Source organism: Triturus cristatus, chromosome 9 (assembly GCF_964204655.1).
Source record: "Triturus cristatus chromosome 9, aTriCri1.1, whole genome shotgun sequence".
Lineage (NCBI taxonomy): Eukaryota > Metazoa > Chordata > Amphibia > Caudata > Salamandridae > Triturus > Triturus cristatus.
This window is the reverse complement of record NC_140592.1, coordinates 459222309-459250006: the sequence shown is the minus strand read 5'-3', so window position 1 is coordinate 459250006 and position 27698 is coordinate 459222309. Positions and strand designations below refer to the sequence as shown.

General features: G+C 45.0%; 1 protein-coding gene across 1 annotated transcript in view; it reads right to left on the bottom strand.

Annotated features, from left to right (window-relative positions):
* The window catches only part of SPTBN4 (spectrin beta, non-erythrocytic 4), a 1597753-nt gene that overhangs the window by 1209061 nt on the left and 360994 nt on the right, over window positions 1–27698 (bottom strand). The window contains exon 10 of the mRNA XM_085625377.1: window positions 12037–12154. Coding sequence (XP_085481503.1) covers window positions 12037–12154 — 118 coding nt within the window. The remainder of the gene's footprint in view (window positions 1–12036; window positions 12155–27698) is intronic.

The following is a 27698-nucleotide window of genomic DNA, read 5'->3' as shown; positions in this document are numbered from 1 at the left end:
GCTAGTCGCACAAAGACTTTGAAAATTGCAAGTCCCACCTGTTAGCAGAAAAAACGGGCTAAGACTCAACTTCACGACAATGGGTAATTATTGTAACAAGCATTTGCAATGCAAATAGGTCTCGTATTTGTGAGTTAGAGCTATTGACACTGTTAATGGCAATGTTTTTTACTTACATGTTTTATTTTTGGAGTGAATGTATGTAGTGTGCCTTGGAAAGGTCCTGCACTTCGTAATAAATATATTGATGAAAACTCAAATTGTGGATTGTGTCAACAATTACTTGGCACGTATCTCATGGGTGAAGTGTCACCACACATGCACACCGTGGTGCTTTACTAATGCGAAACTCATTAATAAAAGTAGTGCTTACAGACTAACCAACGTGATCGGGATCGGAGCATGTGAATCCGAATCCCGGCTTCTCTTTAATTTTCTATACTATTTGACTCACTCTCCTGCGTCTTGGTTATCCCCCAGACACTGGGAGGCAATAAAGTTTGCCAAGGGGGCGGGGGGCAGAGGGGACATGAAAATGTATTAGTTGTCAAAGGTCACCCGGTGCTATTAGTTAAAAGTGTGCAGATTTCATTAAGATATTAAGAGCACTTTACTCGCATCTATGAGAAAATCGACATTAACTAAACAAAATGCCAGAATGCATGTCAGTTTTCACAGTGTTTTAGACAGTACTGGTTGCTTGGTTTCATTGCATTAATTTTTGTATTTACTCTTTTATACAGCATCCAAAGTAGGTTACCTAATCCCAAAGCCCCAAGTTGTTAAATGACCCATAGAAGGGAGTGTTTTACAGTTGAGCAAATGTGTCCAAATGTAATTTTGGTAGTGCCATGGAATGATCAGCCAATGAGGTACTCGATGAGCCGGTATTTAACTACACGTTCAAAACGTACGGTATTGTGGCTGTTGTTTTTTGTACACAACCTCCTCTCTGAATGTGTTTATTTACACAGAGCTTCATCTACCAGACAGTGCTCACAGAGGGGCGACTAAAGCACAGAACAAAATGTATTCATTTATCCTGAGTGTGAAGGCACCCGGAAGGCTTAGGTGCCCGCCCGGAGAGGCTAGGGATTCCAGTGCTTCTACAGACTCTGCCGTGCTCCTCTACGCCAGCAGGGCAAAGCTCAGAATCTGCTGCTTCTGCTAAGAATAGGTGAGGGGGATGAGGTTGGGGCATGCGGAAGTTGCCGGCAGATTTCCAGGTTATTGAAAGTGATGATACTGACGTGAGGCAATGGAGACTGACTTTGTCTGTTTGTCTGCACCAGTTTATTTCTCTACCATCTACCGGGCTCACTGCCATGTATCCCTTTATCTCTCTTTGTTAGAGGTGCTCGAGCCAATATATTAATTAACAGGCAGAGCCAGCCGGAGACTAGCCAAGCGTATACGAGCCAGTGGGCGAGCCGTGAAAATGATCGGCATGTTAATCATACAGTAAACATGATGTAAATGTGTGATAATGTCTCTTCAGAATTCAAAAAAGTGCATTTCTTTAGCGTCTCACCTCAGTACACAAGATCATAGCACTGAATTGAGAGGAAGTTATTAAAAGTGCTCATTTTAAGCATGAGTTAAAACACTGCCGCTCCTCCCGCCCGACAACAATGCCATTTGTGAACTAAGAGGCGTCAGTTGCCATGCATACCCCGAATGTCGCCTAGAGTCTTATTATATTTAGAGTAACATTAAAATGTAGTTCATTAAACACGATCAGTTTTTGTGCAACACGCATCTTGAACTCGCATATTTCAAGGTGGCAATAATAAAGATGAAAACGGAAGTGCCGGCAGGCAAGAAAACACGAACGGGAGTGGGGGGGGCAGGGGAGGGTGAGGTTTAGAAGTCACAGACTGAGGGAGGTTGCACTGACTGGCTTATTTAGACATGAACACAACAACAGTCATTTATTAATGCAATTTACATTAAAAATTACTATCACCTGCCACCTAAGCCATTCTTATAGCTTTGGGGGCCTGAAATAGTCCGAATTGTCTCATTTGTAGGAGTGTGATGGTTAGTAGTTGTGTTGTTATGATCTTTCGCAGCATGTCAGGGATAATGTGTGGTGCAAGTTGCAATGGCCTTCTGTCAAGAGCTCTGGCACTTTTTTTTTTTTAATACAAACTAAGCACTGCCCTAGAGTGCACTGGCTGGCTGTGTGGGTGGCTCTGTGGGTGGGTGGCTCTGTGGGTGGCTCTGTGGGTGGGTGGGTGGCTCTGTGTGTGTGTGGGTGGGTGTCTTTGTGGGTGGGTGGCTCTGTGTGTGTGTGGGTGGGTGGCTCTGTGTGGGCGCAAATGCAATAGGTCTCGCGTTTGAGTGATTAAGCTATTGAAATTGTAAATAACAATGCCGTTTCTTTAAATGTTTTAAAGACAAAAACATAAACAGAAATAATGTCATGAGCAATGCCAATAGCTCTAACTTTAACAATGCCGAGACCATTGCATTGTAAATGCTTGTTGTCTTCTGTATCCTCCGCCCGTTCTAACCCCCTGTTTTTCCCGCCGTTGCATACCCTGCATTTCCAGGGGGGTAAGGGTAGTGTTGGTGGTTTCTTCATCTTCACTGGTCCTTTCTGTCTACACACTGAATTTCCAGGCAGGTCGCTCCCCACGCTGCAACAGCACCACCTGTCGTGCCCGTGTATCCCAGCTCACTGCTGCCACTGCCGCGAGTTCGAGGCCCTCCTCCACACGCAGGCTACCACCTGCGCCTCATCCCTGGTGTCCAGTGGTGGGCCGTAGGTTCTGTACGCTCGCTCTGCTCTTTTTCTCCCTGTCTGTCTTGCTATGATTGTGCTTTCTGCTCTTGTATTGTAATTGGTTTTATTCCTCCTTAATCCTTTTTTGTACCCCTTTTCCCCCTGTCTGCCTTGCTGTGATTGTGCTTCTGCTCATGTATTGTATTTGGTTTTATTCTTCCTTATTCCTTTTTAGGTCTCGGCTCGAAGGCTGCGCTTGCGCAGTCTCGCTCCGAGATTTAATGTTTAGGAGTGGGGCTTTAACCCGCCCCTTTTTTTTTTACCTCTTCTCCTTTGGCTGGCCTCTGAAATACTGGTCAGCCATTGGAGAAGAGCATTGTCTCACCAAACAAGCCCCGTCTTTTTCGGATTCAGGGGCGTGTTTTTTCGATTCGTTCTCTACTCTGGATTGTAAACATTCCAGCCAATGGCAAGAGGAGAGAAAGAAAAACACGCCCCCGAATCCGAAAACGCCACTGCTTTTCTCCGAGGCATTTCTGCTTGACTTCGGAGAAAGGCGGTGGTGTTCAGGGCGATTCCCTCAAGGACTGGCAGCTGGGCTCGCTCGCCGCGGCAGCACGTAAGACTTGTTAGAAGCAGCAACCTTGAAAATTAAAATATAGCTTTTCGTTGTTTATTTTTGAATCGCGCTTAAGTGAAAGCGCGATACAAAAAGAAACAGCGGGAATGGCAGGCGCTTGGCTTGTAATGACTCTAAGCATAGCTCCGCCTCCATCGTTTGGCCTGTTAGCTCCGAGGCTAGGGTCTTGCTGCACCCTTATTAAGAATGTATTCGCACATCGAAATACTGCAAATAACTGAAGAGAATGCATGTTGACGATTTCACATGATGTTCAAGCGTTTCCGTAAAGAACGTTCCTTTTCCCTTAATCTTGTGTTTTGTCATGTGTACCTAATATTAACAATTTACTGAAATGTAAATGATTTCAGCCTAAATACCGTTCCCTCTCTACTGTGCCTCCTCGTGGAAGGCACCGCTAAGCCTAACTCGCAGTCTCCGGTAAACACACATCGGGATTCGGTTACAAACCACAGTGTAAATGCTTTCAGCCTGAGCACCGTTCCCTTTCTACTGTGCCTCCTTGTGGAAGGCACTGCTAAGCCTAACTCGCAGTCTCCGGTAAACACACACGGCGATTTGGTTACAACCCACTGTAGTTAGCAAGAGCCTATGACGGCGTCGCTCTCCCCTACGTTTTCTCACTCTTTTACTTCCGGTTGCGCTCCCTCCCAGTCCTCTCTTTCTGAGAGCAACTTTCGGTTGGCTCCACGTTCTAATTTCTCCCACAAAGTACTTCCGGAGCCGGATGCTCTTTTACCCTGCCTAGCCCGAGTGACTGCACTGATACCAGGCTCGGCGGAAGATTGCCGGCTCTTTGCCGCTTGCAAACTAAACATTTTGGACTCCTGGGTTCAGGCGGTGGATCAGCAGGAGTTGGCAGCGGTGATGGTGAAGGAGCAGTACTGACTTGCGAGCTAAAGGGGGTTGTGGCAGAAGCTGTCATGGCAGAAGCTGTCAAGGGAGTAAAGTGTTTGTAGGTTCACGAAGACTAAGTGGGTTGTCGCAGAATGCTAGCTACCTTGTTTCCATTTACGTGATTACATTTAATAAATCAGTGCCAACAGGTAATTATTTAAAGCCCAGAACAGTGCCGAGCCAATATTCTGGTGATTTGATGCTACTAATCTAGAGCCATTGGATTTTTGTAGCTTAAGCACTCAATGCGAGTGCATGTGTTTTCCAGTCGTCTTGATAGCGTGCTTCTCTCCCCTCTGTGTTCCGTAATCCCCTCTCGCCCGTGTGCTACCCTGCATGCTCCACATTTCTCTCTTGTCTGTGTGCTTTTCCCCCACCCGCACTTGTCACTCTTACTTGCCTCTGTCCTCTTCTGCTTTGATGTGCACTCTTGCCCTTGCGATATTCTGCCCCCTAACTCTGTTCTTCTCGACCATGTGCATTTCTACCAACCCTCCTATCTGTGTTGCTCTCTCTCGTCTTGTGTTCCTCTTTTCCCTCACCAGTGCTTGTGTTGCTCTCTCACCCGTGTGCGTCTCAACCACCCACAGATCTTGTGTGCTTTTTGGACCCAGCTCACCGTATTCGTCTCTCGCCGATATGCTTCTCTGCCACCTACTCAGTGTGGTTTTTTTTCTTGCCCGTGTCTTTCTCTTCCCACTCCTGTGCTAGTGTTGCTCTCTTGTCTGTGTGCTTCTCTTGACCATGTGCTTTTCAAACACCACCTGCGCTCGTGATTCTCTGCCACAGCTCTCCGTGTTTCTCTTTCTTGCCCATGTACATTTCTGCCCCACTCTCGATATTCCTTTCTTGTCTGTGTGCATCTCTCACCTATGTGCTTCTCCCTTTGCCTTGTGTTCTATTCTGTTGCATCCCCCATTCTCTAAATGACCGGCTCCTCTTTTGAAAGATTTTGAAGTAAAAAAGGTTTGATCTTACGCTCCTGTTATTTTTTCATCAATCCATCTCATATTGGTAAATAAAAAAGGCACCTGTATCATTTGGTACGCATGCACAAGCATGGTGATGCATGTACATGACTGTCACTGCATTTTTTCCCTTTTGCCATGCTGCACAGCATCGGCTATGCTGCATACTACTGGTAAAAAAACATAGGCGCGGCATAATCCAATCCCATGTGGAATAACTGTGCTGTCTTGGGTGGCAGTTCAGAGTGCTGGTTAAGTGTTGTGTTGAATATTTGTGGTGGGGGTTATGAGCAATACCAATAGCTCTAACTTTAACAATTCTGAGACCATTGCATTGTAAATGCTTGTTTGTACTGTTATTGTGCCCTCTTTGCCTTCTGAATCCTCTGGCCGTTCTAACCCCCGTTTTTCCCGCCGCTGCGGCCCCGCTCGCCCATTCGTCCCGCTCCCACCTCCCAGCTGCTCCTCCCTCCCACCTCCCCAGCTTATGGCGGCCGCTGTGCGGTGAGGAGCCACCCTTGACCCTGGTTCAGGCAGGTCGCTACCCACGCTGCAACAGCACCACCTGTTGTGCCTGTGTCTCCCAGCTCGCTGCTGCTGCCACTGCCGCGAGTTCGAGGCCCTCCTCCACCCGCAGGCTACCACCTGCGCCTCATCCCTGGTGGCCAGTGGTAGGCCGTAGGTTCTGTACGCTCGCTCTGCCCCTTTTCTCCCTGTCTGCCTTGCTGTGATTGTGTTTTCTGCTCTTGTATTGTAATTGGTTTTATTCCTCCTTATTCCATTTTTGTACTGTTATTGTGCCCTTTTTGTCTTCTGTATCCCCCGCCCGTTCTAACCCCCCGTTTTTCCCACCGATGCGTCCCCGCCCCCCAGCTCGCCCCTTCGTCCCGCTCCCACCTCCCAGCTGCTCCTTCCTCCCACCTCCCCTTCTTAAGGCAAGCCTGTCTGCACCCGTCCGCGCCTGGACCGCACCCAGCACCAGAACCCCTGGCCCCCACAAACGCCAAGACACCCGACGCCGCTACGACAACAGCACCCTCCATCACACACCTGCTTCCGGGCCACCCCGAAGCGCCCCCATGGACCCTTCTCCTGCCGGAACTGCAACTACACCAGCCTACAAACCACTACCACGCCCACCGGGGTAGGACGCAACAGCCTCCGATGCATTCTACTCAACACCCGCTCCGCCCGCAAACACGTCATCGAACTCTGGGACCTATTCTACTCCACCTCCCCAGACGTCGCCTTCCTGACGGAGACCTGGATGAACCCCTCCTCGGCACCCGACATCGCCATAGCCATAGCCATCCCTGACGGCTACAAGATCACCCGCAGGGACCGCACCAACGGAACAGGAGGAGGAATCGCCATCGTCCACAGAAACACCCTCAGAAACACGACCAGCATCGACGACACAGCGATCGCCGCAGAACACCTGCACTTCCAGATCCACACCAACCCCAACACCACCCTCAGAGGAACCCTCATCTACAGACCACCTGGTCCCCGGCCGCAATTCAGCAACTTCATCAATGACTTCGTCAGCACGCACGCCCTTGCATCCACGGACTACATCCTCCTCGGAGCCCTGAACTTCCACCTCGAGAACATCAACGACAGCAACTCCACCACCCTGCTCGACAACCTTGCCAACCTCGGACTCAAACAGCTCGTCACGACTCCCACCCACACCGCCGGACACACGCTCCACCCCATCTTCTCCGCCAGCAACTACGTCACCTTCAGCCACACCACCGAACTCCACTGGACCGACCACCGCTACATCCACTTCACCTTCGAGAACCCCACCATGCACCACCGCACACAACGGGCCCCCACCGCAGCTGGAGCAAATTCACCGAAGACCAGTTTATCACCACCCTCGCATGAAACCCACCAACGGACACTACCGACACCGACTCCGCCGCCCTAAACCTCAGACAATGGATCGACGACTGCGCCAACACTCTTGCCCCGATCAAGAAACCCTCGAACAGATGCACCAAAAGAAAAGCCATCTGGTTCACCGCCGACCTCCAGGCATCCAGACAGGCCTGCCGTAGACTCGAGAAGAAGTGGCTCCACAAACAGACACCGGACAGAAACACAGCCTACAAGAGCGCCATCAGCAGACACCACCAACTCATCCGAACCACCCAAAGGACCTCCTTCGAAGAGCGCATTGACAACAACGCACACAACAGCAAAGAGCTCTTCAACGTCGTGAAGGAACTCTCCAATCCCAGCTCCAACTCCAACGACATCCCGCCATCACAAGACCTCTGCGACTCCCTAGGCGCCTTCTTCCACCGCAAGGTCACAGACATCCACGACAGCTTCAGCAACCAGGCCCCCCCGACAGACACAGAGACCCCCGACCCACCGCCCCCCCGACAGACACAGAGACCCCCGACCCACCGCCCCCCTGCCTCATCGACCCTCTGCTCTCCTGGACCCACGTCAACGGCGAAGACACCATCAAAATCATGAACACCATCCACTCCGGCTCACCATCTGACCCCTGCCCGCACCACATCTTCAACAAAGCAGGCTCCACCATCGCACCCCATCTCCGCAAGATCATCAACAGCTCCTTCGAGACCGCCACCTTCCCGGAGAGCTGGAAGCACGCCGAGATCAACGCCCTACTCAAGAAACCCAAAGCAGACCCCAAGGACCTCAAGAACATCCGGCCCATCTCCCTCCTCCTGTTCCCGGCGAAAGTCATCGAGAAGATTGTCAACAGAAAACTGACCTCCTTCCTCGAAAAGAACAACATCCTGGACCCGTCCCAATCTGAATTCTGCATCAACCACAGCACGGAAACAGCCCTCATCGCCGCCACCGACATCAGGGCCATGATGGACAACGGAGAAACCGCGGCCCTCATCCTCCTGGACCTTTCGTCCGCCTTCGACACCGTCTGTCACCACACCCTCCGCACACGCCTCTACAACGTAGGGATCCACGACAAAGCCCTGGACTGGACCTCCTCCTTCCTCACCGGCAGAACCCACAGTGTCCGCCTCCCCCATTCCGCTCCAAAGACACCAAGATCATGTGCGGCGTACCCCAAGGATCGTGCCTAAGCCCGACACTCTTCAACGTCTACATGGCACCGCTCGCCAACATCGCTCGATCGCACGACCTCAACATCATCTCCCATGCCGACGATACCCAGTTGATCCTCTCCCTCACCAAAGCCCCCCCCACCGCCAAGTCCAACCTCCACGAAGGGATGAAAGCCATCGCCAAATGGATGATGAACAGCCGCCTGAAACTGAACACGGACAAGACAGAGATCCTCATCATCGGATCCACCCCCTCCGCTTGGGACGACTCGTGGTGGCCGGCCACACTGGGAGCTGCACCGACGCCCACCGACCACGCACGCACGCAACCTGGGAGTCATCCTGGACTCAGCACTGTATAAGACCCAGCAAGTAAACGCCGTCTCCTCCTCCAGTTTCAACACCCTCCACATGCTCCGCAAGATCTACCGATGGATCCCCACCGGAACCAGAAGGATGGTCACCCAGGCCCTCGTCAGCAGCAGACTGGACTATGGCAACACTCTATAGGCTGGAACCTCAGCCAAACTCCAGAAACGACTACAACTCATACAGAACGCCTCTGCACGCCTCATCCTCGGCATCCCCCGCCACAGCCACAACACAGCCCACCTGAAAGACCTGCATTAGCTCCCCGTCAACAAGAGGATCACCTTCAAGCTCCTTACCCACGCTCACAAAGCACTTCACAACACCGGACCAGCGTGCCTCAACGAACGACTCACCTTCTACACTCCAAACCGCCAGCTCCGCTCCGCTGACCTCGCCACCATCCCCCGCATCCGTCGAGCGACTGCCAGCGGCAGATCGTTCTCCCATCTCGCCGCAAAAACCTGGAACACCCTCCCCATCCACCTACGACAGACCCAGGACCTGCTGGCCTTCAGGAGACACCTCAAGACCTGGCTGTTCGAGCAGTAGCAGCACCCCCACTCCCCCCCCCCAGCGCCTTGAGACCCTCACAGGTATGTCGTGCGCTCTACAAATGCATTGATTGATTGATTGAATTTCAATACTTTCCATTTCAAGCCCATTATCAGATTCCTTTCTTAGTCATTCCTATCCCTCAATGTTTCATCTTCACCTCCCCATTGGCAGTGCTCATTCACGTAGCCTTCATCTCTTTGTTGTTACCTCTGCTTTCAGTTCATTATGGTTGCCTAAGGTTTTTGCACCTTCACCACCCCTGATGTCCATGGTGCCAACCTTGATCTCCTAAATATTTCATATTGTTATTCCTATTGCCCAAATTTCTATCCTATCTTTCCCTTGCTCAACATTTCCTGATAAATTTTTCCTCATCTCTCCTCATGCGCATGCATTAAACCTGACCATTCCTATATTTTCTAAAACTACCACTTCCACCCTCTCTATTAAGTCTTGTTATAATACCCTTTTTCCAATACCATTGTCGATCAGCAAGTGAAACAAACCTTGATGGCTTCATCCCCTTATGGATCTATGTTCTGATGAATCCCATCTCATCCCATCCCATCTCCAGCTCTACGATCCCACTCTGTCTGCTTCCAAAAGGTGCCTCTTTTCTTCTCTAATCTTTTCTTCCTTTTCTCTATCCCAACTTTACTACCCATTCTTTCTACTTGTAAACCCTTAGTGCTTCAATTTGCTGCAATCTTTATCAGTCTTTTAGATCCTCACACTCTCCCTATGCACTGTCTTGGTTTTCTCTCAAGTCTCCAAATCTAAAGTCTCTACATCATGTTCCTGGTCATTGCGTACTTCCTTTGCCTTCAATTTCTCCTCTCCTGCTTTTCACTACCTACCTCATCATTTTTATGTTCTCTTTTCAGCGACTGCGCAATAATTTTCTTCTCACCAGAGTTTCTCCATCCTCCTTCAAAACTGCTTTCATCCAACCTCTTTTCATAATATTCTTCTCTAATCCTTTTGTTCCAAAGTACTGGAACACTTTATGCACTTCTTCAATTATTACCTTGTAGTTTATTCACGGTTCTGCCTCTTTCAACCTTTTCTTGACTCAACATGCAGACACCTCCTAGCAAGTTCATTGTTATGGCCCCAGGGGCCAGTCCCCAGTCTTCTATTTCACTTTGTACATTCTCCCCTGGTGATTCAGTTTTAGTTCTGGCTTTTAATAACTTCCCTATGCCATTGGTTATTAGTTTTCTTTTTCCAGTCCTTCATTTTTTGTTTCTCTACATATTTATATTTCTGCAAACGTATCTGATGTGTAGTCTTGGATGCACACTGGCTTCCTCTCTACTAATCCTTCCAGCACTGAGATCCTCATCCTTCTCCCCGCAGCCTGCCCTCCTTCATTAATGTTCCACCATCTGCTTTGCCCTGCTTTAAATTACCTTCTGCTTCTCTCTATTACATAAATTCCATCTTTCCTTTTCAAACATATCTATATCTCTTTTGCCATGTATGCAGATTTAATATTTAATTGTCTGCTCAATCTCCACTTTTAAGAATTGTGTCTGTTATTTCCCCCATTTTGGGCTCCCCAAGAGATAATAACGAATGTTTTGACTACTTCATTTTCAACCGCCATCATTTTACCCCATTTTTGGCAACTTCACTGGCTGACTATCCTGTGACATATCCGTTAGAATTGTCAATGCATTGACAATTGACATTTAAATCTCAGCTTTCTTCGTATTATCTTTCTTTTCCTCTTGATCTGCTTTGTCACTCTCACTCTTCTTCTTTCCATATCTGCTTTGCATTCCCTACCACTCAAGATGCCACTTTTTGCTCTGCTAATTTTCTCTAAGCTTCTACCTGAACGCTCTAGCATTGAATATCTGTCCCTTACCTATTCAAGCCATCATCTATCAAATCTTAGAAACTAATTTTCCCTCTTGCCAAACTTTTTAACTCTGACTGTTCTTTAATTTCTGTGACTTTCAGAATTTTGCGTTGCATTTATCTATCATTAATACTTTAGATGCCTGCTATCTAAATAGCACTTCAAATCAAGTCATATATAAAGAAGAAATAAAAACAATTGTTAGAAGAAATGACATTCCTGAGCCAGGGTGTGCTAATTTAATGACCTGCGTTGTCAACATTAATTGGTCCCTGCCTGTTAATGTGCAACCCTTGAGTCCTGTGTAGATAAAGTAGCCCTGAATCTCTCTAGAGTGTGGAGAATTTATTCTGTATGCTGGGACCATCAACAGGGTTTATAGTCAATAAACATTGCAGCATGAAAGATATTAAAAAGTGAAAGATCTGCACAGTGGGAGGGCATTATTATAGTGATATGTAATTCCTTGTGCCCAGCGCTAATCTTTAAAAAATAAATTTTAAATTGTGAAGGTACTCAGCTTTGATGTAAAATATGAGTAATTTATTTTTGTCTCCATTTAGGTTACTTTAGTTTATAAGGACATCAGGTGGCTAGACTTCGGCTTTGCGACCTGAAGGAACTACCTGCTGATATGAAAAAGTTAAATAAAAATATTCCTTAACTCATTAATTGTGTTTGTAAATTACAGTTGATGAATAGTTGATTACATTTGTGATTTAAAAATCCAAGATCTAGATCTGTGAAATATAATCTTAGTTATAAAGTTCGTATATTATTCAATATTTTCAGTTTATGCACTTGACATCAAACTTTCGGTTATTTGCGTAAGTTTCAATTTCAAAATTTGCATTATTTGAAAACAGTGTTTTAATTGTGTAACCCATTCTCGGCCTAATCACATTCATTGCCACATGTTTGTGTATATGTCTTACCTTATTAATATCTGAAATATTCTTTCCTTCGGTGGGAATATACAGCTTACGGTTGTTGGCTCGCATTTTGCTTTGGATTGTGAACAGTAGGACTTCCAGGTTTCCCTTCTCCTGAAATCTTAGAGTAAAAATAAAAAGGTGATTTAATATTTAATAAAAGATTGTGGTGCAACCTCAAAATCTGGAACAGCCACTGGGTAATGAGAGTAGTAACAAACTTAAAGTAAAGAAGAGCTTAATGGCTATCAGCCAGTTCACACGGGTCTGAAAGGATTATCTGTTTAACATATTTATTTCTGTTTGTATGTAACCTCTTTAACTGCTAACTCTTCAACATGGCCATTACCACCACCTGGAAAATTTGCTGTTCTAACTCCAGTCTGTGTGCTGGAGACATGTAAGTCAAGATCATGGTAATGGTGATTTAAAGGCTATGTTGATTTAGTGGTATTTCAATGTGGTGGGTGTTCCCTTCTTTATCTAGGAATATAAAAAGTAAATTTCAACAATAACTAAATAAACTGCTTCTTCATCAGCTTCACACTGCTGTTAACTAAGATATTTTATCCATAACTGCATACAACAAATTAAGTACATGCTTCTGAATGTATGGTTAGTGATCAGGAATAATCTGTAAATCGTTGCTGGGTTTGTGAAGTCCAACTCGAGATCTCACAATCTGTCAACAGTGGAGAGCATTTTAATTTACACTAGCATATGCAATAATGCAATATTTAATATTATTATTCGATGTGAACTGTTCTGGTTTCCTGTGGCAGGCAGTTGTCCCAGCAATTCTTCTATACTTCTTTAACGGCATAGTAGCAGAGAATGACTTTTAGTGTGGCTGTCTAGTAGGGAAACTTATTCCCTCTACCTGATCTTGTATTAATCCCAGCAGAGGCAACAATCTTTCATTGTTGGTCACAGAGAAGGGAGAAGAAATTAAATGTATTCACCCACTGGGAACCAACGATTGGAAATGAACAGCTCAGACAAGATGATACTTTCTCTTTAACTCCTGCGCTCCTCCCGAGGATAGCTCCAGTTAGTTCACTGGAGTAACAGACCCGTTGAGACATAGTGATGTAAGGAACTACAAATGGTGTCATAAGTGCCACAGTGCATAGATTCTGAATGGGCTGAACCACAAAGAAGACCAAAAACTCAACATGGTCTCTCGCTCCACTAGTGTTGCCTATGATGCCCCTGGGAACAATCTGGAGGGAAACTCTCCCATTCCTGACAGGATAAAAATTATTACATTTGATAGTGCTAATGCATATGTGCTACAACTGTTTCATTCTCCCATAAATGTCCTTAATCATCAGTTGGATACTCTATGCCATGTTTTGGAAGAAACTAAATCCTTATTTGGTTAAAATAAGGAGGTCAAATGACCCATTGTCTATCCATCTCAAGCATCAACACAGCTGACTTAGTGCAATGGAAAGGTAAAATTAAAGTTACCACAATGAAATTGCGGGGTATCACAACCGCATGGAAGAGATACATACAATAATAGAATAATATATTGAATTGCACTACTGGATGAAATAGTTGTCTTTTAAGGCAGTGCTGTACATGGAGCATGTTAGATGCCTCCCTTTTCTGCGGCTTATTATTTCCTCATGTTTTGAGTGTCCGTGACATGCAATCAAGAGACTTAGTTGCTGCTGTTGGATTCCTGTTGCTAGAGTTGGAACAAAAATGCTACGCGTGGACATATCACAGATTTATTTAGAGGTATTGTGGACAGCATTCAAGTATTGAGAATTTGATATTTGAACATTCTTTGCAGGACTCATCCTTTCCAAAGCATATGAACTCTAACCTGCAATATTTTCTATAAGATGGGAGCAAGAAGGATCGTCATTTGTAACAACCTGTTTATGATTTCTTTAATCTTAATATAATGTTAAAGTACTGACAAGGGTCGGGAAGTGACTGCTTGTTGTCATAAGGGATAATTCAATGCTAATGGGTATTCCTAATGTTACAGTTGACTAACATGTTACATTACGATTACGAACCATTCAGAACACAGCTTTAATGTGCAAAAAACTGAGAGTAGTTATTGACATATTAATAAGTGCTTTAGTTCAAGTATTCACTTTCACTTATCATAGAGATTCCACTTACGTTTCACCTCTAGGCAGTCCCAGAGAGTCAATCTCCTACTGAGAGTCAGAAATACAGAAATAGTCACAAGTTATGCCATACATCACACTAGGGTTTGTGAATTGGAGCTCTATTAACTTTGGGTTATTTCTCCTTTTAGATATCAATGTTGCTGCACAGCAGGTTGAGTCCAACTGTAAGGACAGGAAGATAAAAGATATTCAGTGTCTGTTTCTATCTTATTTGACTCTCTTTTGCCTGGGTCTACTGCTGGGCTGCATATTACTTCTTGCATGGTCCTCAGTTGGTTCAGGGATTCAAGAAGGATGACATCACCCTTTCTGGATCCGCATTGCCGGGTTAGTGCAAACCTTGCATTTGTTTAGACAAAGTAGAGCATTTATTGACATTGTCAAATGGTCCAATTTTCTAAATTACTTTGTTATGTCAATACTTAATTTTAGTCATAGTTTAATGTCTAAAAAATACAGGACCTCTTCAGCCTAAGTGGTACGTTGTGTAAAAAATGTTACTAATTGGATCTTTTTATTCTGGTTAAAGGATGAAGGAAACACAGAGGTCATCTCAGGTCTAAGAAGGTAGTGAACACAAAAGACCAAGGCCGGTGAATTGAATCCCCACAGGGATAATCCCGAAAGAGGACTGGAGCCCTCACTCACCAAGAGGTGACATGCTTCATCATCAGGTTCGTTCCTCCAGTGGAAAAACCTAGTTCCAAAGGGGGCTACAACCCCCTCACTAAGAGGCAGGAGTCCAGGGATTTTGTTCAGCGAGTATGAGGCTGTATGCACAAGGAGTATTGTTCCTTATACTGTGAGTGAGGTAAAAGAGAGCAGTGCTAGAGAATCAGTGGTGAGAAAACTAGTGGTGAAAAAACTAGTGGTGAAGTTAAAACTGGCTAGTGAATACCAAAAAAGGCTTTACTCTGTAGGTTTCACTGTCAGGATTAAAAAAGTGCATATGGTAGAGTAGTGGAGATTCGACACTACTCTTCGCAATAGGTCGACATATTTCAGCCCTTGGAATCTATACAAGGATCTGGGCTTTCTTCAGGACCGGGTGAAAGATAAAGCTACTGCTGTGGTGTGCTCAAATTGCACAACATAATAGTAATAATATGTTAGAAAACCCCGGGCAACCGGGTTAGCAGTCACCCGGTTTTTCCCAACACAAGGGGTAGCTTGGCTCGAGCGGTCGGGGGTCAGGCACCGTGTTAAGCGTACGTCACACCCTCACAATAACCATGCGTTCATCCGTTCCAAAAACGACTCTACACCGTAAAAATTTATGAAAGAATCTCTTTGTGTTTATCTTAATTTTTCTCTTAGTTGCAGGGTTATGACACAAATACAATACAAAAGGATTTTCTTCAGAAATAGCAGGTCAATTAAATAATAACACTTTGCAGGTGCAATAAATAGGATTAGGTCATAAATACACAAGGAATAAATAGAGGTGCGATAAATACATAGGGCAAATAAATACTGTCAGACAATAAATACAAGGCAGGAATAAATACGGTCAGACAATAAATAAAACACCTTCAATAAATAATATAAGCCATCAAACAATTGCAAATCAGATCACATTTATGAGGTAGATTGATTTTACCATGCCCAAGTACAGCTTATGGTCACTGGGGTGGCCTGGGGATGTCCCACCTAGAGTGGTCAAGGCTGGGGCCTAAGCTGAGGTAGAATGAGGGAAACCTAAGGTTCTGATTCTTCCAACTACACAGTCCCTCACACAGGTCCCTGCACCAGTCTCAGTTCACCCCCTAGCACTCTCAGGTTGGTCCTAACACCCCTCTAGCCCCAAGACTGGTCTTTTAGGGCTCCACAGGGCCTCAGATGCCCGTTCTACCACTTACTGCCCTTTTCACGAAGATCGGCTCCACTCGGCGCCGGGTCGACGTCGCTGGGCGGCTCCGGTTCGATGTCGCGTCGATCTGTTCCACTTGACGCCGTGTCGATGCCGTCGGGCAGTTCCGATTCGATGTCGCTGGCCGGCCTCGGTTCGATGTTGCGTCGATCTGCTTTACCTGACGCCGGGTCGATGCCGTGAGGCAGCTCCGGATGGATGTCGCTGGGCGGCCTCGGCTCGATGTCGTGTTCCGGCGTCACAGGGTCACGGTTCCCCCGCTTCCGGGCGACTCCGGAGTGCGACCTCCACTCCCGACCTCCGTCGGCTCCACTTCTGTTTCCGGCGACTCCGGAGTGCGATCTCCACTCCCGACCTCCTGCGCGCTTCGCCTCGACCTCAGGCGACTCCGGAGTGCGACCTCCACTCCCGACCTCCTGCGCGCTTTACTTCATCTTCCGGCGACTCCGGAGGGCGGACTTCACTCCCCCGTCGACGCCTCACCTCGCCCTCAGGTGACTTCTACTCGATCTCCGGTGTCTCTCCACGACCTCCGTCGGCGCCTTCACTCGACCTCTAGCGGCTCCGGGTACGACGTCTGCCTTCTGTCAGCGCCGCTTCTCCACCTCGGGCTCCAGGTCTCCAGGCTTCTCGACGTTGGGTCTCCAGGAGGATTCCACCAAACAGGTCAGGAACTTGCTGTTCTTCTCCTTTAAGGCCTGTTCCGGCTGTTCAGGTCCTTAAGATGATTTTCTGGTCTTTATCCCACACAGGGCTTTAGGCTGGGCTTGGTCAGTAGGGACTAGTATCAAGGGTGGGTTTCTGGACCCCACTCCAGGCACAAGTTTCCACCCCTGCTGCCTTACTCCTTCCTCCTTCTGTTTCTCTGTCCTCTCTCCTCTCCAGTCAGGTGCCAACTGCCTACTCCAACTGCCAACTCTGAGCTGGCTTCCCAACATTCTAAACCTGCCTCACACTGTCACAGGGTTCTAGAATGTTCTGGAAGGTACTAGTAGGTTCCAGCTATGTCTCAGGTGACAATGGGTGGCCACCATTTTGTGTTTCAGGCCCTCAGACAGAAGTTCCAGGGGTAGGGAAAATGGCTCCCTGACCCTGCATCAACACTAAAAATTCTGGTGGTTCCCAAAAAGGAAAAATACTAACAGGGTTTGAGGCAAAAGTGGGACAAAATAAATAATGATGAGGAGGGACCACCCAAAGGGCTGACAGGTCTAACATAATACTACACCGATGATCCAGGTGTTCAGTATTTATTGGGTCCATCTGAGGGAGATAAAAACAACAACTCCCCTGGTCAGAAAGGGTCACTACATATATACAGTTCTAGTAATGCAGGTAATATATTTATAAAACATAAAAATGCTAACCCCAAAAGTATGGGTCCCACACTTACCCAAATAGTTTGGATGACACCCTCACCTCAACCTGGATACAACTCAGGTAAGGGGGCCCGCTCTATAATAAACAAACTGTGTGATGTCAGAGTGTACAGACAGATCTCTGATCATATGGTTTACTATGAACACAACCACCCACCTAGTCACAACTACAGTATGGCATAAAAAGAAGAACTCAGGACAGGATTCAGTCATTTTAAAATTTGAAAAAAAATATTTTTTTTTATAAATAATAATTATTTTGGTAAACAAATAGAGAAACTGTTAGCTCTGTTAATGTAAGGAGAGAGTATCTAAATTCCAAGCTCAAAAAAAGGTTCTGCTGTAGTGTTGCGCATGTGCAGTGTCAAAGACACTAATCATAGCCCAAGAAGCAGATTTACAATAGAATCATCTCCAAAAGATGTTATATTAAGCACAACCTTGTGCAAATTTGAGGAAATGATTGAGTTGTGCGCCTCAGAGTAGGGTGCGGATACAAAGCATTGGTAGAGGAGAATCAACCACTGGAAATCATGTGTGCTGTATCTTATGTTGTGATGTAACAGATCAGTAGTATGATACATCTACAATAGAAGCCAGGGTATGTCATCATTCAGTCCATTGGCATCAGTATGTAGTTTGTGTACCCATCGTTGTTCTCTGATCAGTAAGAATTGATGAATGTCACTGATATGAGGGGGAATAGTTGGTTTCTCTAGTACCACCCAACTAATGTCATTCTCAGTGTGTCCTTGTGTAATGAGGCGCACCACTCAATCATTTCCTCAAATTTGACACTGCACATGCGCAACACTACAGCAGAACCATTTTTTGATCGTTTCTTTGATCGTTCACACTGTGAACTATCCCCCTATCTTTAAGCAGTGCCTTACTCCATCATTGCCATTTAATTTCATTCTATTTAATTTAATTTATTTTAATTTTGAGTATTTGCTTCAGGCTTTGAATAAGTATGTCCTTCACTAAGCATGCTCACTCATCGCGCTATAAATAAGTGTCTCCTTCACTGAGCATGCCCACTCACCGCGCTATGAATAAGTGTCTCTTTTACTGAGCATGCTCAGTCATGACATGGCCTCATTCTTTAAGCCAGGCGATATACTTGGCCACCTCAGGGTCCTGACTGACACAGGTGGGAACAATTCACTGTCTTCCACTCACTATATAAGCGCAGTGCTGGCCAGCCGTTCGGTACCTCCGGTCTCAACTCATTGACCGCCCCGGGGTACCGACGGACAGGTAAGCTTTGCGCTTGGAATTTAGCTACTCTCTCCTTACATTAACAGAGCTAACAGTTTCTCTAATTGTTTACCAAAATAATTATTATTTATTTTAAAAAATCCTTTTTTTCAAATTTTAAAATGACTGAATCCTGTCCTGAGTTCTTCTTTTTATGCCATACTGTAGTTGTGACTAGGTGGGTGGTTGTGTTCATAGCAAACCAAATGATCAGAGATCTGTCTGTACACTCTGACATCACACATTTTGTTTATTATAGAGCGGGGCCCCCTTCCCTGAGTTGTATCCAGGTTGAGGTGAGGGTGTCATGCAAACTATTTGGGTAAGTGTGGGACCCATACTTTTGGGCTTAGCATTTTTGGGTTTTATAAATATATTACCTGCATCACTAGAACTGTATATATGTAGTGACCCTTTCTGACCAAGGGAGTTGTTGTTTTTATCTCCCTCAGATGGACCCAATAAATACTGAACACCTGGATCATCGGTGTAGTATTATTACTATTATTTTGTTCAATTTGAGCACACCACAGCAGTAGCTTTATCTTTCACTCGGTCCTGAAGAAATCCCAGATCCTTGTATAGATCCCAAGGGCTGAAACATGTCGACCTATTGCGAAGAGTAGTGTCGAATCTCCACTATTCTACCTTATGCACTTTTTTTAATCCTGACAGTGAAACCTTTACAGTAAAGCCTTTTTTGGTATTCACTAGCCAGTTTTAACTTCACCACTAGTTTTCTCACCACTAGTTTTCTCACCACTGATTCTCTAGCACTGCTCTTTTACCTGACTCACAGTATAAGGAACACTACTCCTTGTACATACAGCCTCATCCTCGCTGAACAAAATCCCTGGACTCCTTCCTCTTAGTGAGGGGGTTGTAGCCCCCTTTGGAACTAGGTTTTTCCACTGGAGGAACGAACCCGATGATGAAGCATGTCACCTCTTGGTGAGTGAGGGCTCCAGTCCTCATTCGGGATTATCCCTGTGGGGATTCAATTCACCGGCCTTGGTCTTTTGTGTTCACTACCTTCTTAGACCCGAGATGACCTCTGTGTTTACTTAGTATATGGGGAAACTTCATCTTGCTGGTCTATAAAACTTTTTCCCTTTGACCCCCCTAATTCCTGTTGTTTATAAAGGATGAAGGCGCCCGCAGCAGGAAGTGTACACTTGTTGCAAGACTAACTCTAGATTAACTTCAAATATGGAGGCAGAATGAATAAGGCTTGGACTTCTTCAATCCTTCTGGCCTATGTAACTGCCAACAAGGTTTCCATTTTCCTTAATAGTTTTTGCAATGAAGATTTGTGAATGACCTCAATGGGACTTCGCATGACAACCTCAATTTCTATACGGATTTCCCATAGCGGTGGTTGTTTTGCTACTGGACGGACGGTCTGGAAAAGGGCTCTCATAAGCTCTCTAACCACTCTGAAAGAGAACAGAAATGGAGTTGGCAGAGTCCTAATTTACTTTGATACAACAGACAAAGGGACATGTATTGATGCACTCTTTGGGCCAGATTGCACCGGATTAAACAGATACGGCACATGGGAAGTGAGTGCATAGCCAAGTGATCTAAGTTATGATTTAATACCTAAATGCAGAATCTTGTCCATTTAAGAGAATATATTTTAATTCCAGCGGCCGCACTTCCTACTTTCTAAATTGCTTGGCATTGAGGTGAAATGTTGACAGATCTAAACTCTAAATATGTAGCAGTGAGACATGCAGTTGTAATGATATATTTTTAGAAGTCAAGGGTCCATTCCGAACTGAATCAGGACATCTATTGAATGTTGCCAAAAATCTGTGTACTGTCAATCCCTGGCCCAAGCCACAGTTATCAGAATCAACTTGCACAACTATCTCTTGAGTTACTGGAGAACTCATGGGATGAGAGCAACTGAAATAAAACCAAATACATAAACCTAAAATTCCGGCCAAGGAACTGAAAGAGCCTTTGCCTGAAACATAGAATACGACTACTTGTTTGCAAAGAGTTCTAATTTTGCATTATCTGGAGTTGCAAACAGATTGAGGGTGGCTTGACCCTGAAAAACAGTTGTAGTTGTTATTTCTTACTCAATGCAGTCTCCGTTGCACCTTCGGTGAATGCAGTTCTTCCTTGATTTCTTGTGCCCCAGGCAGAACCTTGAGAGAAGTCAGCTTTGGGACTTTTTCTGATGAAATTTTGAAAGTTTTGTCTGTAAGGCCTTCTGGTATACATGGTGCTCTTTTCTCAATGGTGTTGGAGGCAGTTTGGATTGAAGTTCTGTCATGTGACCAAGCCATATGATATCAATAATCCAAAGGTTTGATGTTATATGGAACCAGGCTGGAAAGAAGATCTGAAATTTCCCATCTACTGTCAATGGTGAGGGGGTAAGCAGCCCTAGAAGTCAGGCACGCCAAGCATAGAGAGAGGTCGGGAAACCAAAACATTCAGGAATGTCAGGCATGGTCCTTGAATTATCAAGTTTTAAATACAGGGCTACTATTCTTACCTCCACATCTACATATCTTAAAGATATATATATCGTCGAGATACGAATATGTCTTTTCTTCATTTGAAGGTGTCACATCAAAGAGCTCTATTGAACGGACTGTCAAGCACTTTAGATTGAACCTCTTGAAGGAAGAAGGCACATCTCAGCAAACCACAGCAGCATAAAACTGCTTCCGTTGCCATCTGCCTGAAACCGTCATTGGAGTCATCCAATGGAGCATCAGTCCGAGCAGATGAGAAACATTCTTCCTCATGAAGCAAGGCTCTGGCATGGTACCCGCAATCTGTAGGTAATTTTTCCACCAAGGAGGAAATGTCATCCCACAACTAACTGTTACAACATGCTACATTAGCACTGGCATTTGAAAAAATGAAGGCCCTCGATGCAAAGGCTCCTACCCTTGTGGCCATGGTATCAGCCAACAGTCTTCTTTGTCTTGAGGTACAATTCAGGGAAAGGAGAGACACAGAAACCTCTTCTGGGTGGCGTCATATTACTGATTTCTTCTGCGCCAGATTAAGTAGAGAAGTTAGGGCAGAATCTGTAGCTATGTACTTTCTCTAAAGCTGGCAATTTTGAGTTCTTCCTTGTTGCAAAACCTTTAATAAAGGCAACAGTTTTTTCACACAAATAATAATGAAAGGGGAATAGCTTTGCTGAAGCACTTCAATCATATCTTTATAATCAAAAAGGTATGTTTTTTTACTGTAGAGATCTGTAGTTTGACTTTTTCAAAAGCCCTATCTATAAGGCTATGAAAACAGTCAATTTCATCAGGACCTGAGTTTGTAGGTTGTGGCTCAAGACTTGTTTCATCACCCATTACAGAGTCATCATACTCAGAAGGAGCATAAGCACGAGTGACACTCTCCTGATCATTGCCATAGTCATCTTCCTCATCACTGTGTTATGTACCATCAGAAACAATGTGGTAATATGATTTCACTTCTACAGGGGTGGGGTGTAAATATTTCACTGGAGGCTTAGCATATGGGGAATCTCAAGGTACCCATGACAGTACATTGCTAGGTGGAAGTGAAGGAAACATCATTAATAAAGGTTGCTGTGGGCCTGAAGTGCTTATCTGAGGCTGAGCAGGTTTCACAACTGGCTGAGTTTGGTAGGAGTTCAGAGCTGCAGGCTGCGTATAGTAAACTGGTAGAGACAATCACTTGCAGAATCTCTTCATCATATGTTTCAGAGACTTCAGGAAGTTTGATGGGACTTGAACTAACGAAGGCAGCAAAAAGCTGTAGCCCAACTGTTACTCATAAAGCCGAGTAAGAGTCACTGGGTATTAAATAAATATCCACGTCATGAGGATCAACTTCCTGATCATCATGGTCATCCCCATCTTTGTGAACCTTCTGAATCCTGTATGGATACCTCTTGGCCACTATCTGCCTCACTAACTTTGCAACCCTCCAGACTGGATGGAAGCTTCTTGAGGATCTGCGGGGACAACACTAGCATGATCCAAACTGGAGAGATGGTCTGCATCAGGGACATGCTAGGGATATAAGGAGTCTGATGCTCCGGTTGAAACAAATCCCTGGATGAAGCAGCTATCAACGGTGGTGGCATTGAAAGTGGTGCCATCAATGGAGATGCCATTGAAGATATGGTGATCAACAAATGATCATCAACAAAGTCAAGGAAGTTGTGACAGTCGATTTTGTGGTAGTCATCGATGAGATCATTGTGTGAATGTTAAAGAGGAGGTTGTGCAAGCAGCACTCAGTGGGGCAAACGTTAGTAATTGGGGAGAGGCAGGCGATGAGCCAGAAACAGATATCTCGAAAATGTTTCAGATGTTTATATTTTAACATTCGCATTAAAATGGAAATGCAGCTGTTCTGGCTGTTCAGTTGTGGTATGTCCCCTAAATAGGGATCTCTAGTTAATGTCTTCACTAGCAAGAGCAATACCCGTCATCCTATTCCATTAATATAAACTCTAGAATTGCAGTAAGTGTAACAAACCACCTTCTTGAGGGTGTCTTGCTTGAAGTGGTCTGAACTTTTTATAGGCAGTAAAAAGATGTTCATGCATTCAATACTTAAGAAATTCAATTTTGGTGATCTACTTCTAGCCAATTTGTTAACCCAAGGCAAAATCATGCTTTCTTTGATTTCACTGCCCTGAATGGGGCAGAAATCCCTGCAAAGTGGTGCAGACTTTAAAAGAAAAGGATGGCAGAGGAGGCTAGGTCGAGCACAGTCTAACGTGGATAGAAGGCAAGACCCCTGTATGGCACAGTCTTTAAAAATACTGCGGGGGAGGGCAGACTCCTCCAAGTAGGTGCAAGATTGAGAGATTCTTCATCCTACTCTGTTATATACAATAGAAGAAAGACTATTATTTTTATTCCTGGTCGTGAGAGGAGGGCTAAAAAAGAGAATGTACTTTTGCTTGTCTGCTTCAAGACACTAGAAGTGCAGCCATTTCTTTATTTTCAGCCCTCCTACTGTTCACAACTCTTGCATATAACAACATAATAGTCTTTCCACTATGGACCTAATTTAAAGTTTAGCTGACAGAGTAAGTACCAGCCCCATAGTGGAGTACTTTACTCCTGCCATTACAAGGGCATTCCGTTTGCCAAATTTAGAAATGGTCGGCAGCCAGGCAGACATCTCTTGTACTTCCAAAACCCACCATCACAGAGGTTTCTGTAAATGCAATGAAAGTTTGATGGACGGCTCAGTCGAAATGAGCCGTACGTCGAACTTTAAACATTTCTTTTATTTTAAAAAATAAAACCCCAAACAGATATTTTGTTTTTGTAAATAAACAAAAGCAATCACCCGTTCATAATGGGAATTTTCTCCATGGTGAGGGGTTCATTTTGCAGTTTTCGTTGCCCCTTACTGCTACGTTTGACCTGGCGGTGACCGACAGTGAAAACTGGCCTAGTGTTGGCCCACTCAGAATAGGGAGGGTGAACATACACTGTTGGACTGTCAATGGTGTACAAACGTAGCGGAGATGGGGTAGTTTTTGCCATCTAAATGATGAAGTTCTACCTGACTCTAATTGAGGCAAACATAATTCGGATTGCCGGAGAGGGTACTCCGTCGCCATTGCGATGGAGAACCGTCTTCGCCAAAGTCTAAATCAGGTTCTCAGTCTATGCGGGCGCAGGAGGAGGATTACCTGGAGGTACAATACAAAGATGACCCCTTAAAACCAAATCTAAATAAGTTCATACAGGCTAACTGTGCTGCTCTTTTAAAGTTAATCTATTCTGGCAGTTGAATACAGTTTAAAACTATTTCCAGGTCTACACATAGACACAGAAGGTGGCCCTTAATTTAGATATAACAAAATATTACTTCTACAGCAGCAGTTCTGTTACAGGCCTTCGCCTCTTTCAGTTAGGACTAAAACGTGCTGAGATATCAGTTGTCCTTCACTCATTATGGACAACTGTTCTCTTTGCATGAAAATTGATGAAAACCCAGAAGGACAAGTCAGTATTAAGTTACAATATAGATAGCAAGTCAGGTATTCTTTTGCAATACTGAATTATTCTTTGCATTTTCCTCAGAAATGGATGAATCAAACAAGGCGTCATACTCTCACACATAAAAACATTATTATATTTGCTACGACCAAATGTATCATGCCCACTAGGGCTTAATAATGTACTACTGTTAGGATATTCATGTATGGATATCGGATTATGCAAGGACAAAAACGTGATGTTTTTCCCCGAGATGAGGTGACTCACTGGGGCATTACTATGTGATGTACACCTGGCCTTTAGTGTTAACTGTTTTTATTTGTGATCTTACACATACCTTCACCTACAATCAACTGGTCAGCAAGGATCTTATGAATGATAATTTGTCACATGCTTTACTGATGAACCCTACTTCCCTCAAAGCCCCTCAACAGTAGGTAAATCTTACAAAGGAAAGAAAAGAAATCAAGTCTCCATCGACAGACACCCACAGAATGCTGCGTTTGGGTGTTGCAGCTGCATCGTAAGACATTAATGACTCTCGATTCTCAGGTTCTCTGCCTTGAGTATTTGCTGGGATGAACCAAATGGCTCTCAAATAACAGGGCAAGACAGCTCTCTGTAGTCATGGTTTAAGAGATTTATAAAGGGCGCCCAACTAACTTCATAGGATTTCAGGGTATTACACATTGAGAGCGAAATCTTTTCCAAAGCTAGAATACCCCAAAGCTGCTTATGCCAAGTTGTGATACTGGGAACCATGATGCCACCCTAGAGAGACAGCACCCCTGTACTGCCGCATTCAGGGAAATGGCAAGTTGCTTATTCCGGAGGGACTTTGACAATCTGTGGTTCAAGAAAAATCGAATCTACCCAATATGACCACTCCAGGGACTGTGAGAACCTCTTCCCGGTGTCTCCCTAGCTTGTAGCAGTGCCACAGTAGATGCAAGAGAGTCCCCATGGCTATACAGTCTGTCCAACAAAGGTGGCCTCTGGCTGAGTTCAATGTCCCAATTCTCTCTGAAGTCCTATCCTAATAGGTCAGGATTTTGAGATTTGAGAAGACATGAGCCAGTCACAAGAATCTGCGCCATGTTTTAATGATATTCCCACTCTCTAGGGTCATAGCCTAGCCCACCTTGATTGTTTTTGGCCCAGTGTCTGTAGAATGTGGATATTAAAGATCTGCCGTGGGGGCTAACTTTAATCATCTTTTTAAGACACGTAAAGGTTCGAGAGGCCCCCTCCTTCATAGTGGTAATGAGTACCCAGTGCTGTAACTGTGTAGATGCAAAGCGTTCTCTTCCGAGTTACCCAAATATGTCCTTGACATGTGAGTATTTGTTGGGTCTGGAATTGGGAGATAACCATATGCACTTCTTCTCCCGCCACATCTTGAAGGCTTGTCATCCAAAGCCGGAGAGAAGTCCAAATTGTAAGAAATGGGTTTGAACGGTGAGAGGAAGGATGTGAATCCTAATTTCTAAGCTACCTTATCACATATTGCCAATGTAACTCTCATGACTGGAGAAGAATATAGACCCCAACGTCTCAGTTACTTGCAGAGCCAAGGGACTTGCCACAGAAGGGCCAGTGCAATTACATGATCCACAAAGCGCCATTGTTTTGTAATTTTTCTTCTTGTCTCATTCAACAATATAATGGAGCTGAGGTGCTTGAAAGTACAATAATATTTGGGGGAGAGCCAGCCCTCCAATTTTAACTGATCAATAAAGTTTCTTGTTAGCGATGTGGGAGGCTTATTTTGGCAAATATAAGCATTTATCAGGGTTTGGATCTGCTTGAGTACCACGGTTGGAAGTGGAAGCACGACTGTTTGGAAAAGGTAGAGGATCTGGGGTAGGATCCTCATTTTGACAACCACTAATCGTCACAGTCAGGAATATTCTTTGTACCATCTATGGCAGTCCCAAAGAATGTCATTGAGAAGCCTAGAGTAGATTAGTGTCGCCACCTGAGAAGTGGTGAAGGCAATAGCGATTCCGTAAGTAAGTTATGGAATCTCCACACCATGGGATAGAGATGAGGGTATTCAGTACCGACTTTTGGTGTGTAGCCAGGTTTAGTAGGATGCCTCCATAGTGAGATTGATCTTGAAGTTTTATACAACTTGAAATCGCTATAGATCCTCAACCAAGTGAGTCACGGAGGACAGGGGCTCCATTAAAGTAAGCATGATGTCATCAGCGAACATCATAAGTTAAACTGGGTCTTTGCCAATGGATGCTCCTGTAATTGCTTTGTTAATCCTAATGGCACTGGTGAATGGTTCAAGTGTTATGGCTAAGGTAAGGGGGGACAGGGCATCCCTCTCTAGTGTCTCATTCTCTGGTAATAGGCCAGAAGGTTGCGCAATTAACCCTAATCTTAGCCGTGGGGGTTCGGCAGCTCATTATAACCCAGTTAAAAAAGCAGTGGCCTAGGCCTGTCTTTTGTAGTACACCTTCCATGTAGGTCCAGTCAACTTTGTCAAATGCCTTTTCGGCGTCAAGGGACAAGAGCAGTACATTTTTGTGTATCCTTTGCAAATTTTCAATTAAGTGGATCAATTTTTTTAGTGTTATCACCACATTGATGACCCGAGATCAAACCTGTCTGGTCTACATCCACTGTGTGCGGAAGAAGGCAGCCCAAACTCTAAGCCTGAATGCCAATGAGAAGCTTCAAACAATGTTTAAGAATTATATTGGATAATATGTTGAACAAAGGAATGGGTCTTTCTGCGATTTATGCTTCGGCATACTACTGAGTTTTCCCCTAACAGTCCCTCTATTATGCTGAGCTTGCTCCCTAGTCTTTTGAATGGTTCAAGTGTTACGGCTAAGGTAACGGGGGACAGGGCATCCCTGTCTAGTGTCTCATTCTCTGGTAATAGGCCAGAAGGTTGTGCAATTAACCCTAAACTTAGCTGTGGGGGTTCAGCAGCTCGTCATAACCCAGTTCAAAAAGCATTGGTCTAGGCCTATCTTTTGTGGTACACCTTCCATGTAGGTCC